At 40.5% G+C, this 18,463-nt stretch overlaps 1 protein-coding gene, 1 long non-coding RNA gene and 1 pseudogene across 3 annotated transcripts in view; all 3 read left to right on the top strand.

Annotated features, from left to right (window-relative positions):
* Positions 1–1,821: 1,821 nt before the first annotated feature.
* On the top strand, positions 1,822–9,479 carry LOC116565564. Its single transcript, XR_004275501.1, has 4 exons — positions 1,822–2,161; positions 4,614–4,982; positions 5,335–6,026; positions 9,302–9,479. It is a non-coding gene; the product is annotated as an uncharacterized LOC116565564 (long non-coding RNA).
* Positions 9,480–10,225: 746 nt separating this feature from the next.
* LOC116565563 (ferritin, heavy subunit-like) lies at positions 10,226–14,063 on the top strand. Its single transcript, XM_032299298.1, has 4 exons — positions 10,226–10,590; positions 11,256–11,399; positions 12,347–12,472; positions 13,569–14,063. The coding sequence occupies exons 1-4, from the start codon at positions 10,489–10,491 to the stop codon at positions 13,710–13,712; spliced, it is 516 nt and encodes a 171-aa protein (XP_032155189.1). The 5' UTR covers positions 10,226–10,488; the 3' UTR covers positions 13,713–14,063.
* A 4,037-nt stretch (positions 14,064–18,100) lies between these two features.
* The window catches only part of LOC116565562, a 477-nt pseudogene continuing 114 nt past the window's right edge, over positions 18,101–18,463 (top strand). The window contains exon 1 of the transcript XR_004275500.1: positions 18,101–18,463. This exon is cut by the window's right edge and continues 114 nt beyond it. The product of XR_004275500.1 is annotated as a 60S ribosomal protein L22 pseudogene (transcript).

Here is an 18,463-nt window from a genome sequence, read left to right as displayed (position 1 = left end):
GATGTGAAGTCAATATACAAAAATCAATTCTATATGCTAGCAAAAACAGAAAAAAATATGCCATTCATGACATAATCAAATAATGTTGAACACTTAGAGATCTATAACACAAAATGTATGTACAAGGCCTCTACACAGAAAACTATAAGCATTATTAAGAAAAATTAAGGATGATCAAGTAAATTATAGAACAGAAATAGATTCTTTTTTGAATTTTGCTTTATGTGAATACTATATCTGGCATTTCTCCCCATGTTAACCCTCCCCACCCCCAGCTGTCTAGCCCCTACCCCACCCAACTGTGCCCAGTGTGTGATGCTCCTCTCCCTGAGTCCATGTGTTCTCATTGTTCAACACCCACCTATAAGTGAGAACATGCAGTGTTTGGCTTTCTGTTCTTGTGTCAGTTGGCTGAGAATGACGGTTTCCAGATTCATCCAAGTCCCTACAAAGGACACGAACTCATCATTTTTTATGGCTGCGTAGTATTCTATGATATATATGTACCACATTTTCTTTGTCCAGTCTATCATTGATGGGCATTTGGGTTGGTTCCAGGTCTTTGCTATTGTACACAGGGCTGCAATGAACATACGTGTGCATGTGTCTTTATAGTAGAAGAATTTATAGTTTTTTGGGAATATACCCAGTAATGGGATTGCTGGGTCAAATGGAATTTCTAGATTTTTTAAATCAGTATTATAAAAATGTCAACTTCTGGAATTGACCCATGAAGCCAATGCAATCCTAGCCAAAATCCTGTAAGTTATTTTTGTTGTTATTAAGAAATAGACAAGCTGATGATATCATTTATATCGAGGCAATAGTCAAGTCACTGTTAAAGGAGAACACCAGAAGAGAATTTGCTCTACTGAGTACTAAGTCCTATTGTAAAGTTACAGAAATTAAAAGAATATAGTACTGGCACAAAAGCAGATCATCAGACTATTGACGCAGACTGAAAGATGCAGAAACAGACTATGCAATTATGACAAAAGTGTAACTGCAGAAGAATGGGTAAAGATGGTTTCTTTAATAAATAATGCCAGGCCAATGTATTCATTTCCTTTAGCTGTTGTAACAAATAACTACAAACTTAATGGCTTAAAACAATATCAGTTAGGTCAGAAGTATAGCACAGGTCTCACAGGGCTAATATCAAAGTGTTGGTAGAGCTGTGTTCTTCTTTGGAGGTTTTCGGAGTGAAGTATTTCCTTGCCATTTCCAACTTCTAAAGACCACTCACATTCCCACCGTCTGTCACACTGGCTCATGACCCCTTTCTCCATCTTCAAAGCGCACATTAATATGTCTTCTTATTAAACCGTAGTCACAATCCCCTCTTACTACAGCCTGGAATTGTTCTTCCATTTTAAGGACGCATTTAATCAGATTGGGTCCGCTGACATGATCTAAGACAATCTCCTTATCTCAAGATCACATCTGCCAAGTCTTCTTTGCCATGAAGGTAACATATTCACAGTCTCCAGTGATCAGGACGTGGACATATTTGTGGGGCCATCGTTCTGCCTGCCACAGTCAATTATACATTCCTGTGTAAAAAATAGGAAACATTTCTCTATCTCTCACCACACATAAAAATCAGTTCCAGATGAATTGTAATTCTAAATGTGACAGTTAAAAATAAAGGTTTCGAAAATATAGAAGAATGTTTTCACGATATTGAGGTAGTGAAGAATTTCATAGCCAGAATATAGAAGGAAAAAAAACAGCCTTAAGGTTGAGAAATTGGGCCAGGCGCAGTGGCTCATGTCTGTAATCCAAGCACTTTGGAGGCCAAGGTGGGCGGATCACCTGAGGTCGGGAGTTCAAGACCAGACTGACCAACATGGTGAAACCCCATCTTTAAAAATAATAATAATAAATAAATAATTTAAAAAAGATTGAGAAATTGATCTAGATTTAAATTAATAACTTCTTTTTATTGAAAGATCCTATTAAAAAGTGAAATGCAAGCCACAAAGTGAGAGAAGATATGTGGAGCAAATATCATCCATGAAGGACTGTGTCTAAGTTTGGGATCCCTTGAAAGCAGAGGCTGAGAAAAGGGCTGTGTGCAGAGGCTTCCGGAGATTCTGCTATGCTTTTACTTCACAATTCAAATTAACAGAAAACAAAGGAGAAAAATATGGTCTTACATGTAAGAGTTCACATTTACTAAATGCTTTCTATGTGCAAAGCTTAGTTCTAAGCATTATTTTGTGCATTAGTTCTCTTAACACTTCAGTCAGGCCAAAAAAGTGGGGACACTTATGATTCCTACTGCAGAGGAAGCCGAGTTACAGACTAGTTAATGTCCTAGAGCTAGTAAATATGGTTTGTGAAAGCAGGGATTTTTGCTATTTCATTTGCTTCTACATTCCTTGTGCCCAGAAAATTGCCTTGACTAGAATACAAAGAAAGGATTCAAACCCAGACTGTCTCTGGTAAAGCCTACATTCCTAACCATGGCACCACACAGATAATAATATCACTCATTCATTTAAACTCTTATTCAGGTCCAATCTATAAAAATGAAGATAATAAAAGTATAGGAAAATAAAAAATAATTACAAAAATTTCATCCATTAATCTAGATTTCGTAGACGAAAGGAGGATGGGAGAAACCAAAGGCCCGAAGAATGTTTTAAAATACTTCTCTTCCCCACTAGGTTTATTTAAGATCATATTCCTCTTGCTCACAGCCAGCATTTTAGCCCTTGCCAATGAACTTCACAGATTACAGAAACCCACCTTCAACACTCTTCTCCCAACACCTACACCTAATCCCTGCATGACCCTTTTCCAGGTGAAGGACATGTTGCTGTTGGCTGTTAGTTCAGTAGTCCTGTTTCCAGCCACTGGATGGTATTACGCTGAAATCAAAACCAAATACATATTCCTCTAAGAAGCAGACAGCCAGGGTTTTCACATTGAATACTGAACATTTTTTCCCCAGCAGTCCAGGAACTCCAGCAGTTCAAGGATGCTGACCAAGAAATGACCACACTATTGATCATTGTAGAAGTGTCTTGTTGATGGCTGTGGTGGTGGCAGTGGGGAAGTGTTTGAAACAGATGTAGAAAAGTTCATGCAATAGCGTTCCCCCATTTTAAGAGATAATTACCAGTATAAGTTTATAGAATACAGACACTAAGGTCTCTTCTGAGAGATCGCAATTTCCCTTCTTAAGGGAGATGGCTATGTTGTATTTAGGTGGGTAAGGGAAATATTTAAATTATTATTCATAATTTTTTTTTTTTTTGAGTCGGAGTTTCGCCCTTGTTACCCAGGCTGGAGTGCAATGGCACGATCTCAGCTCACCGCAACCTCCGCCTCCTGGGTTCAGGCAATTCTCCTGCCTCAGCCTCCTGAGTAGCTGGGATTACAGGCACGCACCACCATGCCCAGCTAATTTTTTTTGTATTTTTAGTAGAGACAGGGTTTCACCATGTTGACCAGGATGGTCTCGATCTCTTGACCTCGTGATCCACCCGCCTCGGCCTCCCAAAGTGCTGGGATTACAGACGTGAGCCACCGCGCCCGGCCTTTATTCATAATTTTTAATTAAAATGTGCATTTAAATGAGCCATGAACCAACATTTGTCAATTGAAGTGGCTATTACAGTGGCTTTAGATACAAGTTTTTGGTATTTGTGATTATGTCTCCAGAGAAACCACACAGCCTAAAATACTAACAATTTTCAATTCTCTGTTCATTTTATTTTCTATAAAATATACTTATGTGTATATATATATCCATTATCATATGAAATTAATATGCTTGTTTATTGATATTTCCTTGAGCCTATTGAAAGTGAATTAAGTATAGTTTCCTTAGAATACATTAAGCTTATATACAGTAATCTTTCAGTCACAAAACTGTATTCATTTTGAAAGCTCTAATTTTACATACTTCTATTAGGATTACATATAATAAAGTTCCAGACTGTAGAGAATCAATTAGAAGAAACATAGGCATATTTGGAAGAAATAAATTTCAATATTGTACATAGGGGTATTTACTATTTATCAAATTGAATATTTTGTTTACTGTATTTTCATTTTTTAATATAGAGTAGTTCATAAGTATCACTAAATGTGTTTTAAATGCTTGTATCCTAATAGTTCTTTTCATATTTTAACATTAACAAACCAGAAAAAGAAAATATTTATTTGAACACAATGAGATGAATGATACATTAGAAAGAACCTGGATTTTTACAGTTAGAGCTGGATGAGTTCAGATATTGACTCTGACACTAACTAGCTGTGCAACTGTAGGTGAGTAACTTGACCTCTCTTAGATTTTGTTTTTCACCTTCACAAAAAGGAGTAATAACACCTGCCTAGCAGGGTTGTTAAAAAGGATTTTATACATCAATTTTTTCAACACCTAAACATTTCTAAATCTTACAACTCTAGAACATGAGCGTTGAAATAAATAAACCTCTCCTTCACCCAGTTATCCTACAGTTGTCAATGCCTCAAAAATGTAGTGCCAGAATTAAAATATAAGCATAACAAAATGTGACACCTGAAATAAAATGCAAATATGACAAAATAGTAGACAAACTTTCTCAAGTCCTTATGTATCTCTTATTGCCATGTAGCACTGATCATCTACTTCTGGGAGGCCCTAGGTGTAAGTGTGTGTTATCTGGCTGGACCCCAAGAATGTGAGTCACCATATGGTTACAACAGGATGAGCATCTCTTGGAATCTAGTCACTAAAACTGCTTCTTGAAAACTGAACAACAGCCATGAAGCTTCAGAAAAGGCTCATCTCCAGAGTCCCTGCTACTAAAAGGAGGACTGGTTAGACCTGGGCAATACCAATGTAATCACCAAAGCCAACGTCTCCAGCAGATCCAGAAGCTGATTAAAGATGGCCTGAACACTGGCAAGCCTTTGACTCTTCATTCTAGGATTGTGCCAGAAAAATACCTTGGCTCCCTGAAAGGGCAGCCATATAAGCGTAGGTAAGCAAAAAAGGATTGTCAAGGCTCAATTGCCCAAGAAGCTAATTTGAATGTGAAGGATGAGATTTCTGCACCTGCTGCTCAGAAAATGCTGTGGATCTAGTTTAACCATATGTGTTTCATAGCCCATACTTGAACACAAAGGGAAATGTGTTCAAAAACAAGTGGATTCTCGTGGAATATGTCTAAATGCTGAAGACCTACAAGGGCTTCTAGCAGACAAGGGTGAAGTTCATAGGTCTAAGATCAAAGGAGCAGGTAAGTACCACGAGGAGCACCTCCAGACCAAGAAGGAGAAGATCATCAAGACTAAAATGAGAAATAAATCTTCCCTTCTCTTGTCGTTTCATAGTGGCTTCATCAATTATATAAATCAATCATTCAATAAAACAAGTCTACCTGCCTGAAAAGGAAAAAAATGAATAGCATTTGCTTTTCTGTTAAGTCTGCTCATATTGATCATTCAACTAAGTAAAAATCTATGTCATTTTCACATGAACTACAATTTAATAAGATTTCCTCTTTCTATTGATAAGATATTGATCTACTAATCTGAAATATGGGATTTTATGTTTGTTTTTACTTACATTTAATGATATTAACTTAGGCTATTTGATTTAACGTGTCAAGTTCTGTTGACCCTGCTTCTATCATTCAGCATGCTAATTAGTCCTTTCAGATTTGTGAAATTTCTACATCTAATTAAATGTAAAATTCAATGCAGCTAAATTTTGGCTTAGAAAAAGGGAACAGAGGATGTGATTGAATACAATACCTTATGTCATATCACCAAGAACTTTTGCTAAATTTTTCCCAATCCAATAAATAGCCTTCTTTGATTTTCAGATGCGAATTGGCCTATGTTATCAGCCAGTCCAAATGTCTACATCTTGTCATGAAGATATCATAAAAGTCTTTGGTTGTATTTTGGCATTTTCCTCCAGTATTCTTAAAACATTATGAACAGTGTTCCTAAGTCACTTCCGGAAGTCATTATTTCAACTGAATAATAAAGCTCAGTTAGCCATGAACATGTATCCTGATGTAAATCATCTAGGCAATCTTTTGTTTGGTACTACCCTACTTGGGCGTCCCTGCTACCGTACTTGTGTTTCTCTGTTAATATTTGAGGGGGTTTTGTTTACATATCATTTCCTCTGTGATACAACTTTAGTTGTTCTGCTTTCTTGCCCTCCTTGGTAAATGTTGCATTTTTTGTCCTATTAGTGTCTGTCTCCCTCCGTACCTTGTTATTCTTGGTCAAAAACTTCTCCCTCTTCTGGCCCTACCACATACTTCTCTCTTCAAAACTCTTTTTGTTGGTCTTAGCTTTAAAAATACATATATAGGCCGGGCGCGGTGGCTCACGCCTGTAATCCCAGCACTTTGGGAGGCCGAGGCGGGTGGATCACGAGGTCAAGAGATCGAGACCATCCTGGTCAGCACGGTGAAACCCCGTCTCTACTAAAAATACAAAAAATTAGCTGGGCATGGTGGCGAGTGCCTGTAATTCCAGCTACTCAGGAGGCTGAGGCAGGAGAATTGCCTGAACCCAGGAGGCGGAGGTTGCGGTGAGCCGAGATTGCGCCATTGCACTCCAGCCTGGGTAACAAGAGTGAAACTCTGTCCCCCCCAAAAAAAAATACATATATATTACCTGAACACACATGAAAGTTTGTATTTTCTGATATTCTTTTTTTTGAGTATTGCTCTTGTCACCCAGGCTGGAGTGCAGCTGGTGCCATCTCAGCTCATTGCACCTTCCACCTCCTGGGTTCAAGCAATTCTCCTGCTTCAACCTCCCAAGTTGTTGGGACTACAGGTGCACCCCACCAGGCCTGGCTAATTTTTTGTGTTTTTTGTAGTGATGTGGTTGTGCCGTGTTGGCCAGGCTGGTCTCAAACTCCTGGCCTCAGATGATCGACCCACCTTGGCCTCCCAAAGTGCAAGGATTACAGGTGGTGAGCCACTGTGCCTGGCCCCATGCTTTTTTTCTACAAATTGCTAAGGTCAGTTTTAAGTAGTCAGATAGTAATATTTCTTAATAATATCAAACCACAAGAATAGAATGTTTGTTCATTTTGTGCTGCCATAAAGGAATACCTGAGGCTGTATAATTTATAAAGAAAGGAGGTTTATTTGGCTGACAGTTGTACAAGAAGCATGGTGCCACCATCTGCTCCTGGTGAGGGTCTCAAAAAGCTTTTACTCATCATGGAAGGCAAGGGGAGCCAGCAAATCACATGGCAAGAGGGGGAGCAAGACCAAGAGGAAAGGGAGGTCCCAGAGTCTTTTTAACAATCAGATCTGCCATGGAGTCATTACCACAGGGAGGGCACCAAGCCATTCCTGACCCAAACAGCTCCTGGTAGGCCCCACCTCCAATACTGGAGATCAAATTTCAACATGAGATTTGGAAAGAGCAAATATCCAAACCATATCAAACAGGGATAGTTTATTCATATGTATCCAGCACTGTTTTGGCCTAGGTGGAATGATGGAATCCTGGAATGTTTACATGGAAGAATATAATAGATCATCCAGAAACATCCAAACCCTCTTAACATCTCCCAGTAAGTAAAGTCGGTATCGTTCAGATTTACTGTCTTGTAGATTTAATAGTAACAGGAATACCTCAGATTTCATTGACACTTGTTCATCTGCTCACATAGGATCCTAATCTCCTGAAAATTTCCCCAAATTTTGAAGGGAGTTGAGGTAATGTTTTACATATACTGTGAAAAAAAATGTTAATTATCTGGTGAGTTATCACTTTCTTTCCTCTTCACCTGCAGTAACTTCATAGGCTGGATACTGCAGAGTGTCCTGGTACTGCCGCCTCCCCTGGGATGCTGCATGATGGTCCTGGGAACTCTCACATGCCAAGCAATGCAGGAGTCTGTGGAGAAGCAGCAGAGACTGTTTCCTTTTCCTGTCCTATTAGAGGGTTCCCAGTAGTGCCATTTCTGTTTTATGGAATTTTTACTGAAACAGCTTTTTAGGAATGTACTTAAACCCTTGCTACTCAAAGTGTGGGCCTTGCACCAAAGCAGTCAGCAGCATTGTTAGAAATGCAGACTCTCTTTTTTTTTTTCTTTTTTTTATTGCATTTTAGATTTGGGGGTACATGTGAAGAACATGCAGGATTGTTGCATAGGTACACACATGGCAGTGTGATTTGCTGCCTTCCTCACCTTCACCTATATCTGGCATTTCTCCCCATGCTATCTCTCCCCACCTCCCCACCACCCCCGTCCCTCCCCAATTTCCCGCCAACAGGCCCCAGCGTGTAGTGCCAAAAAAAAAGAAATGCAGACTCTCAGGTCTCCACAATCAGAATCTGCATTTTAACCACAGCCCCAGGTGATTCATATGCAAGTTACACTTTGAGAACCACTGACTTAAAGCACCTCTCTCTTCTTGGGACTAAGGCATTAAATCCAACTGGGGACAAGAGCAGGGTCGGGGAATAAAAGTTCTCAGGAGGCTGCCTCACTCCTCATTGCCTCAAGAGGTAGACTTTGATGACCTGCCACTTCTGCTTAGGTTCAAGCAGACTCATCATGAGAAATCTTGCACTTCACTTACACACAAAATATATATTTTATTTAGTCAACACTGTTTCAGCATGTATCATTTACAAAACACTCAATTATGGCTGTACATACACCAAAACAAGTAAAACAGTCTTTGCCCTCAAAGGATGCAAATTAAGGTGTATGTTGCGGCAGGTGGGGACCTTTGGGATACAGTATAAGGAAGGGCCAAAGGTTCCCAACTGGAGAAGTCTTCTATAGATTGTAGAAACCACTAACACGTCTCATATTTACAGCCTGTGTGGCTTGTTTTCCAGGTGGAATGCCCTTCTTCCATTTCTACTTCTCTACATGCTTGTTCAGTTTCCAAGGCCAATTTATTAATTAAATCTGCCCTATTATATTGGTGAGACCAGCTCCCAATACATCAATCTGGATTTAAGATCTCTCAAAGTGATCGAGTGGTGGGTAAAAAAGAGAGACAAGAAAAAATTTTCCTTAAAGCTGGGCCCAGGGAAGACACCACATAATGCTGCTCCGTGGGTGTCTGACATCCCCCTGAAAACCTGTTTTTTATTGTGCTCTTTCAATAGGAGAGGGGGAGCGAGGTTATGCAAAGTTTCAGTGATAATTATACAAAAAGAATACATTTGCAAAAACTGGCACACAAAAATCACAACGTGGTATTATAAAAGCAGAACAATGTAAAGATAACTGTGTGTCAACATAGAAATCATACACCTTAGCAAGAATATAGATTAAACATAACCTTATGATTATCAGCAAGAACATATTGGGCTCCCAGCTACAGGGAGAACAGGATCTGACACAGGACAACCAGCCTGACCACAAAAACTGCAAGAGGCGGGGGCTCCACACAGGCCTGGAGGAGCAGCGGGAGAAGAAAGACTTTTACATCCTTATCTCAACCACAGAGACAGACGCCCCTCACGAGTCCATTTATAGAGTCCATTTATAGGCTCTCCATAAGGGTCGCATCCCCTTTCCAGGGCCCTAATCAATATGCTTTTCCTGGGAAAGGAATTCAGGTAATAAGCCTCTCCATTACACTTCGGTTTATAGGCTCTCTGCAACGAGAAGCCCATTATGCGCTGTCATCTCTCTCGGGCAGTCAAGCTCCATGGTTAGTTCCTTTCACAGAGTTCCTGTTTTTACCAGAACAGTTCAGCAGAGCCAAAGTTACAAGTTACAGCTCGGCATTTCACATTGTCCTTCATTTTCTCAAATATAATTGGTACAGTAACAAGCATCACAAAGCAAATAACTCGTTTCAGGAAAACCAAATTCTAAGAGAATTTACAGGTTAAAAATCAACAACAATTTCTTGTTATTTCAGATAGCTTGGGTTTTGCCAATTCTTCCAGAAGCTTGGGGTTGCTTAGTCACCACAGAGGGGTTCAGAGTATTCCCAGCACTATTCCCCTCGCTGAATGTGCTGTTGACATCTCAGAACTCCCATCATATCCCAGCTTGAGATCAATTATGTGTGTTGGGGTCTTACGGAGAAAGGAGGGAGATGTATGGTCCCTCATAGACAAAATGCATTTTAGCCAGTCTTTTTAGATTTGCCATTGGATCCAGCATGCCTTGCTGTAATGGTTTCTGAAGAAAGGAAAACAATTAAAGGTAACGCATCCTTTCTGTTAATATCTTACTGTTCATGAAATATAACAGTCTTCTCAAACCACAATCAGAGAGAAGAGAGAAAACACTGAACACTGACTGGGACAGTAAGAGCGCTAACCTCCTTTGTCTTCACTATTTTCTCTGACTTGATTGGTTCTTTCATCTGGAAACAATGTGCTCATTGGTAGATTAGTAGCTGTTAATCTCACCTGAAGGGAATTCCATCTTGTAAGACGCTGGCTGGCTATATTCCTGTTAGTATTTAAGAAATCCCTTACCTGAGTAGGTGTTACTTCTTATGGCTGGATTTCCCTAAAGCTGAGATGGAACACAAGGCCCACGTTCCCATCTCTGAAGAGTGTAAAGTTGCTATTAACCGCGTAGCAGCTTATGAGCTGCTTGCCAGTGATGTTTATTTATCCATGGTTAGTATGGGTTCTTGAGCAACTGAGAGGAATATTTTAGCTCTGCTCTGGGTGAAAATATATCTTCTATCTCCTTAATATTAGCGGTTATGGCCAGATTGGTGGTCAAATAGCAGACAAAGCAGCGATTCAGTGGTTGGGATATTGGTTCTCTGCAGCCCTAGGATTACAAGCTGTGGGCTTTGATAGGGAAAGTTGCAGTTCTTTCCAGTGTGTTTCCAAAACTACACGGGCATCAAACACTGGTGACAGACTGAATAAACCGTTTTATACCGATACACTATTTCGAAATTAATATGGATGTGTTAGGATTGATGAAGTGTGTTTTTAAAATGTGGATTTATGCTATACTTGTCAATATCTACAAAATTAAAAGATCTAAGTTCTCGCATCTAAGTTAAAAAATATGACCCTTAAAGAGGCCATAAGAGTAAAACATTAGGCACCAGCATATTGGGACTGCATAGCTGATCTTTGAGGTAGACTAGGTTCTGGGGTACAGCTAGAGCCTTCTGGAGGTCCAAGAACAAACAGCCCCAAGACTGACCAAAGAAGGCCTCTTCCTGGACAACCACTGAGACATCAAAGTGAGTTTGTGTGAGAGTCGGGTCTTAAAAACTACTTTATCTCACCCTCAGCTTCCCCCTCTTCTTATATTTGACCAGGCCTGTTACTACACTGAAGATACAGGAATACCTCCTTTTGCCAAGTTCTTCTCGGAGCAGGCTGAGATGAAAAGGGAGCATGCAAAGCGGTTCCTAAGATATCTAAGAAAACGTGAGAGTATGATCTGCCTTCCGGTTATTAAGGTGAATGTCAAACTTTATGATGACTTCTGTGGGGCCTTTGCCAGGTCTAGAGAATTAAACTAAACTGGTTAGTTGCTACTAACTTCTTAGGTTACTCATGTTCCAACATGGGCTTCTCAGCAACTAACTGACGTTGAGAGCAAGTATATGTCCACATCATTTGGGGTAAATTGTGGCCACTAAATGCTCGTTTGGCTTGTCTTAATGAGCTTCACAAAGTGTGGCCTCTAGGTTGTCAGTATCACCTGGGGACTCATTAGAAATGCAAATTTATGGCTCTCACCCCAGACATAGGCCCAAAGGGCTATATCTTAAGGTCTTCAGATGATCCTAATGGTATGTGTAGTTCAAGAAGCTCTATTCTAATGCCTTATTCCCAGAGGTGTTAGCATCCTATTTCAGATTGTTAATCTAATTCAGATACATGTTCAGGTATTTAATATGGCTGTCTCTTTAAAGCAGTGAAACAAACTTTTTTTTTTTTTGTCCGGGCACACACTTCAAACAACCTGAAACTTATTTGGGAATATTACATCCAGGACATACCTAATTTTCCTAAGGTTTTTTTTTTTTTTAACTCCAGCTTTATAAAAAGAAGTAAATGTCTGCTAATAACTGTTGGACCACCATCATACAATTCCAAAGCTAATGGAATACTTGTAAGGGTACCTGTGCTAGTAGTACCCTTGCTGTGTAGCACATTAAGATCACCTGGGAATCTTTTAAAAATCATGATGCCCATGTAGCATCCCATACCCCAATTAAGTCACAGGGTCTGTGGTTGAGAGTCAAGCATTAACATTTAAGATTCTCAGCTGATTCCGTTGCGTCTCAAAGTTTGGAGACCATTACATTGCGCAAATCTAGTCATGGTCCTACACAGAAAGCAGAATGCAACAAAACCGTGTTTGAAGTAGAAAAGCGACTCTCCTATTCCTCTCCAACAGAGGCCTGACATAGATAACTGGGGAAGTGGCTTACAAGCCCTGAAATGTGCTGTGCAGTTGGAGAACATATTAACCGATGTCCTACAAGACCTGAAAACCACAGCTTCTAAGGATGAAGAAACTGAGGTAAGTAGTTAACTGGTTCTGATAGTGTCATCTTTTACTTCTGGTTTATGATTTGCTTCTGGGAAATATGATCAAGGCAACAAATCACACAACATGTGTTTGTTTCCCTCCAAGGAGGTCTGCGAACTTATTTCTAGTAGTTTGGGAGTGGGAAGACAGTTGTCCTGGTAAGGAAAAATGAAACTTAGTATACAGTGAAAACATCTTCCCAGGAGTAATGCGCTCTATAAAATAAAACCAAACAATGGTTTTGTTGCTGCTGGCTTGTAAATCTCCTAAACCAGAAATGCTTAAGATTTACTGAGCACAAGAATCCCTTGGAGGGCTTACTAAAACAAACTTCTAGGCTCACCCCCAAAAGTGTTTTATTGGGTTGGTTTTATATGGGTCTCAAGAATGTATTTCTAACAAGTCTGGGTGGTGATGCTGCTGGCTGATGGCCACAATTTGAGAACTGCTGTCCTAGACTGTCACTGCAAAAGTAGATGTTAGTGGTGGTCTATTACAATACAGACGTCTCTGAAGTCTTCCTGGTTATTGGTAAACACTCTACCTCAACGTGGTAACGTCTTTCTAACCCCCTAGCTTCTCAGGAAGTCGAAGTGAAGAAAATGGGCCTAGTGCAATAGCTCTCAACTCTAGATACATATTGGACTCAATGAGGCGCTCTGAAATGGCACAAGTGCCTGAGCCTTATGCCAGATCACTTCAATTTCAATCTTTAGGAATAGGTCTGGGGAGCTACTCAAAATCTCTGTGATTCAAATAGTCAGGATTGAAAACCATTGCTGTAGAAGCCTGTTACTTAAAATAACCTGTGCTTTTGATGAGACAACCTAATACTCATACCCATTGGAAGCAGATGCTGATATTCAAAGGTCTTGAATATCTTAGATGAGTGCTGTTGGATCTTCAGTAGGCATACGAATCACCTAGTCTCTCTTAAAATGGTTGGTTTAGTAGATCTGGGGTGGAACCTGAGATTTTGAATTTCTGACATGCTTCCGGGACTGCTGGTCCCTGGGCTAGAAGATGGGTAGCTTCTTGTTGCAGATGTGGCCCTTAATGTGGGTGCTTCCTTGTTTTATTTCTATAGCTCGTAAACATCGTAATGGAGTTCCTACATAAACAGGGAGTAAGCATAGCTTTTTTGGAGCACCAACAGAAGATAGTAGAAGAGTTTCTCCAACAGAAAGGCCCATCTGAAAAATCTGCTAAGACAACAGGTGAAGAGACTTAACTTCTGAAGGCAGTACAGCAAGTCTTCCCATTGTAGTGATCCCAGAGTCAGATGCTTAAGTCCTGATCAGTTCCACTTGCCTGAAGGCTGCTTTCCTTCTTAAATAGCTTACTAACCCTCTTTGCTATGCATCCGAATAAATCTGCTTTGCATTATAATTATGTGTAAGCAGATTGTGCTCCAACGGCAGTGTGGATTTGGTATAAAAAGCTTCCTGAGATGGTGAGTGCATTAAGTTAAAAAAAAAATCTTTCCTCTACCATGCTCCTACCCCACCTTGACACCCAGAGTCAGGCTTTGGTAAATGGAAGCAGTACAAGTGGATGTACTAGAAATTAAGTGGTGAAATCTCACTTCTTAATGTTCTCTTCTTATTTGTATATGTACTTTAAATTTACAATAGGGGTTCCTTCATATCAAATGCAGAGCTAAGATTAAAAACAATTCTTGGTCTAGAAAAGGTGACCTTCACCTGAAGGATGTGCAGTGCCTTTTCATAGTCAGGGGTAGGTGTGGGCTGCAGGAGGGTACACAGAGGTAATTAATGCTTTGCAGCTAAATGTGTGGATGCCTCTATCCATTGCACTGTAAGCCAATTAGCTACTAATGTAATTATTTTCAGGAGCAAAGAATGAGCATGCAAGCTTCAATCAGGTTTCTCAGGGCCTCAAATGACTAGGAAGAAATAGGGGCTCAATGGGATTGTGTGCAGGCTCCAAAACTTATTAACTCCTTGGCCTTGAGTTTTTACCTCTTCATTGCCTCAGTTGGGTCATCTGTAAAGTGGAGTATATTAAGGTTTTCTAGAGGCACAGAATTAATAGAATAGATATATATATAAAGGATTTTATTCAGTATTAACCCACATAATCACAAGGTCCCACAATAGGCTGTCTGCAGGCTGAGAAGCAAGGAGAGACAGTCCGAGTTCCAAAACTGAAGAACTTGGGGTCCACATCTGGTACAGCAGCTGCAATGGGAGTCACCACTTGGTTAAGCTTACGATAATCCGCTGTCATTCTCCAAGATCCATTTGTCTTCTGCACAGGCCATATGGGAGAGTTGAATGGGGATGTGGTGGGAATCATCACCCCTGCGTCTTTCAAGTACTTGATGGTGGCACTAATCTCCACAATCCCTCCAGAGATGGGATATTGTTTTTGATGTACTATTCTTGTAGATAGAGGCAGCTCTAATGGCTTCCGTTTGACCTTTCCCACCTTAATGCTTCTCACCTACCAGTCAAGGAGCCAACGTGGGGGTTCTGCCAGCTGCTAATTATGTCTATGCCAATTATGCCTTCTCGCACTGGGGAAATGACCACAGGATGAGTCTGGGGACCCACTAGACCTACTGTAAGTCAGACCTGTGCTAAAACTCCATTACTTCCCTGACCTCCATAAGCCCTTACTTTAACTGAAGGACCAACAATGATGTTTTGGGTCCCCCGGAATCAATGTCAACTCAGAGCCAGTGTCTAGTAGCCTCCAAAATGTCTGATCATTTCGCTTTCCCCAAGGCACTGTTACTTTGGTAAAGGCTGGAAGTCACCTTGAGGAAGGAAGTGAGATTCACTGCATAAATTGTTGGTAATGTAGTGGGGGTCCTTAAGGGGACCAAGCCTCCCCTTCATTCAGGGAGTTCTGGACCCATAAACTGGCTCAAGTCTAGAAATTGGTTGAGGGGCTGGAATTCTGTTTTCATAATTAGAATTAGTCTTTTTTTCCATTAAACCTAGATGTTTTCTTCTTGCATAAATTAAGTAGCTCCCATTGAGCTGCAACATTAAGTGTAGGGCCCCTACTTAATGGGATCAAATTAATAAATTTAGCCTGATCCAACTTTATGTTCCTTCCACCATTATCCCACACCGTTAATATCCACCATGCCTGTTCTCCAGATTTTTGTTCATATAAATTAGAAAACCCAAGCAGTCCTTTTCAAATGTAGCCCACCTTCTCATGGGTCACAGTCTCAACCTCACCTCTAGGAACCTGCCAGGACTTTAGTCTAATTATAGGTCTAGAAGCAAACAGGGGTATTGGGGGTGGCTCCTGAGAAGAATCAACATTATCTTCCCTGGCAACTCCCTCGGGAGGCCGTCACTGTTGCCTCAGGTAGCTCAGGGTTTATCTCCTCAGACAAAGGTGGAAAGGCTGATGGCAGCATGGGCCAGGGAGGGGATATGGCCACTACTCAGAATGGTGAAGCTGTTTCTTCTGGCAGAAAAGTTCCATCAGAGTTTACAAGCTCAGTGTCCCCAGTTTCATAAGGGTCCTCCCACACATCCCCATTCCAAGTTGCAGGGTCCCATTCTTTTCCAATCAATATCCTTACTTTAACAATAGACACCTGGTGAGGCTGTGCATGCACTTTCATTGCAGGTCAGCCACTCTCATGATAAGAGCTTGTGTCTGTTTTTCCAAAATTTCAGCTCTTTCTCTGCAGGAGATAGGACTCTCACTCAGGGCAATCTTAGTGGATTTGAAGCTCAGTATCTGCTTCTGAAGCTGGAATATAGAATTCCTGAGTTCATCATTTTCTTTCCTCACTTTGTCCACTGAACTTAGGGACAGCCAACCAGCTATTATGTTCCTTGGTTCTCCATATATGGTCAAAGGTATTATATATAGTCACTAAACTCCTTGCCTCTCATGAGCCATGAACCAGAGGTGTCAAATGCACTTATTTTGCATAACTCTCTAAACAGTTCATGCCAAGGACTATCAGTTTTCTCCATACGATTAGGAGTAGAGTTCTTAGCATTCTGGGGTCTAATTAATTATATTAAGCGACCAACTCCAGAAACTCCAAAGCCAATGAAAGAACTCCATCCTTAATATTCTGTTCCTCTAGAACTACCCCAGTGTCAGTACCAAAACCTGTATTAGTCAGGGTTCTCTAAAGGGACAGAACTAATGGAATATATATATAAAGGGGATTTTATTAAGTATTAACCCATAAAATCACAAGGTCCCACAATGGGCCATCTGCAGGCTGAGGAGCAAGGAGACCCAGTATGAATTCCAAAACTGAAGAAACTGGAATCTGATGTTTGATGGCAGGAAACATCCAGCATGGGAGAAAGATGTAGGCTGGGAGGCTAGACCAGTCTCTTTGCACATTTTCTTCCTGCTTATATTCTAGCTGAGCTAGCAAAGCTGGCAAATGATTAAACTGTGTCCACACACATTAAGGGTGGGTCTGCCTTTCCCAGCTGACTGACTGAAATGTCAATTTCCTTTGGCAACATCCTCACCCACACACCAAGGATCAATACTTTGTATCATGCAATCCAATCAAGTTGACATTCAGTATTAACCATCACATGGGGTTAATAGTACTTTATAAAGTTGAGAAGATTAACTACATTAATGAAGTAGCTACAATAGCACATGTTCAAATCTTGTATTCTGTTAATAATAAATAATAAATAATAATAAAATATATTATATAAATTATATATTATATATATAATATTATATATATTATATAAAATAATAAAATAATAAAAAATAAAAAATAATAAATAGTGCTTCTACTTAAACTTGAGGAAAGCCAATACATAATAGAAGCAATTCCAATAAGAAAACACAAGAACAGAAAATCAAACACACATGTTCTCACTCATAGGCGGGTGTTGAACAGTGAGAACACATGGACACAGAGAGGGGAGCATCACACACTCCCCTCTCTGTTGGGGGGGAAATAGGGGAGGGACAGCAGGGGGTGGGGAGTTGGGGAGAGATAGCATGGGAAGAAATGCCAGATATACATGAAGAGGAGGAAGGCAGCAAATCACACTGCCATGTGTGTACCTATGCAACAATCTTGCATGTTCTTCACATGTACCCCAAAACCTAAAATGCAATAAAAAAAAACATCAGAATTGAAACAGAATCTTTGGGGTTTTTTGGGGGAGATGGAGTCTCACTGTCATCCAGGCTGGAGTGCAATGGCACGATCTTGGCCTACTGCAACCTCAGCCTCCCGGGTTCAAGCAATTCTCCTGCCTCAGCCTCCTGAGTAGCTGGGATTACAGGCATATGCCACCAGTCCCAGCTAGATTTTGTAGTTTTAGTAGAGATGAGGTTTCACCACATGAGCCAGTCTGGCCTCAAGCTCCCAAACTCAGGTGATCTGCCTTTCTTGGCCTCCCAAGTGTTGGAATTACAGAGGTAGAATCTTAAAAGATTGAATATGTTTAGACGGCAAAGAGTATCCTTTTTGAAATAGAAACAAATGGTTCTAAGAATAGTCCTATTAGATATCTTGAAAAAATTCAAGTTAACAAATGGGCTGAATATTCAAAAAAACACAGCTAATCAAACAAGTGACCTAGAAGTAATCTCAGAAATTGTCAGCCACATCTCCGTTTCTGCCTCCGCTGCGGCCATGGCTCCTGTGAAAAAGCTTGTGGCGAAGGGGGGCGAAAAAAAGAAGCAGGTTCCGAAGTTCACTCTTGATTGCACCCACCCTGTAGAAGATGGAATCATGGATGCTGCCAATTTTGAGCAGTTTTTGCAAGAAAGGATCAAAGTGAACGGAAAATCCGGGAACCTTGGTGGAGGGGTGGTGACCATCGAAAGGAGCAAGAGCAAGATCACCGTGACGTCTGAGGTGCCTTTCTCCAAAAGGTATTTGAAATATCTCACCAAAAAATATTTGAAGAAGAATAATCTACGTGATTGGTTGCGCGTAGTCGCTAACAGCAAAGAGAGTTACGAATTACGTTACTTCCAGATTAACCA

Source organism: Sapajus apella, unplaced genomic scaffold (assembly GCF_009761245.1).
Source record: "Sapajus apella isolate SASKATOON/1434 unplaced genomic scaffold, GSC_monkey_1.0 scaffold40, whole genome shotgun sequence".
NCBI lineage: Eukaryota > Metazoa > Chordata > Mammalia > Primates > Cebidae > Sapajus > Sapajus apella.
This window is presented reverse-complemented; position numbering and strand designations above follow the sequence as displayed.

Bases quoted from the DNA above. Each gene is read 5' to 3' on its own strand.
- LOC116565563 (XM_032299298.1), top strand. From the start codon at position 10,489: ATGGAACACAAGGCCCACGTTCCCATCTCTGAAGAGTGTAAAGTTGCT. The intron at 10,591-11,255 runs GTTAGTATGGGT...ATATTTGACCAG, and splicing joins GTGATGTTTATTTATCCATG to GCCTGTTACTACACTGAAGA. The intron at 12,473-13,568 runs GTAAGTAGTTAA...TTATTTCTATAG, and splicing joins CTAAGGATGAAGAAACTGAG to CTCGTAAACATCGTAATGGA.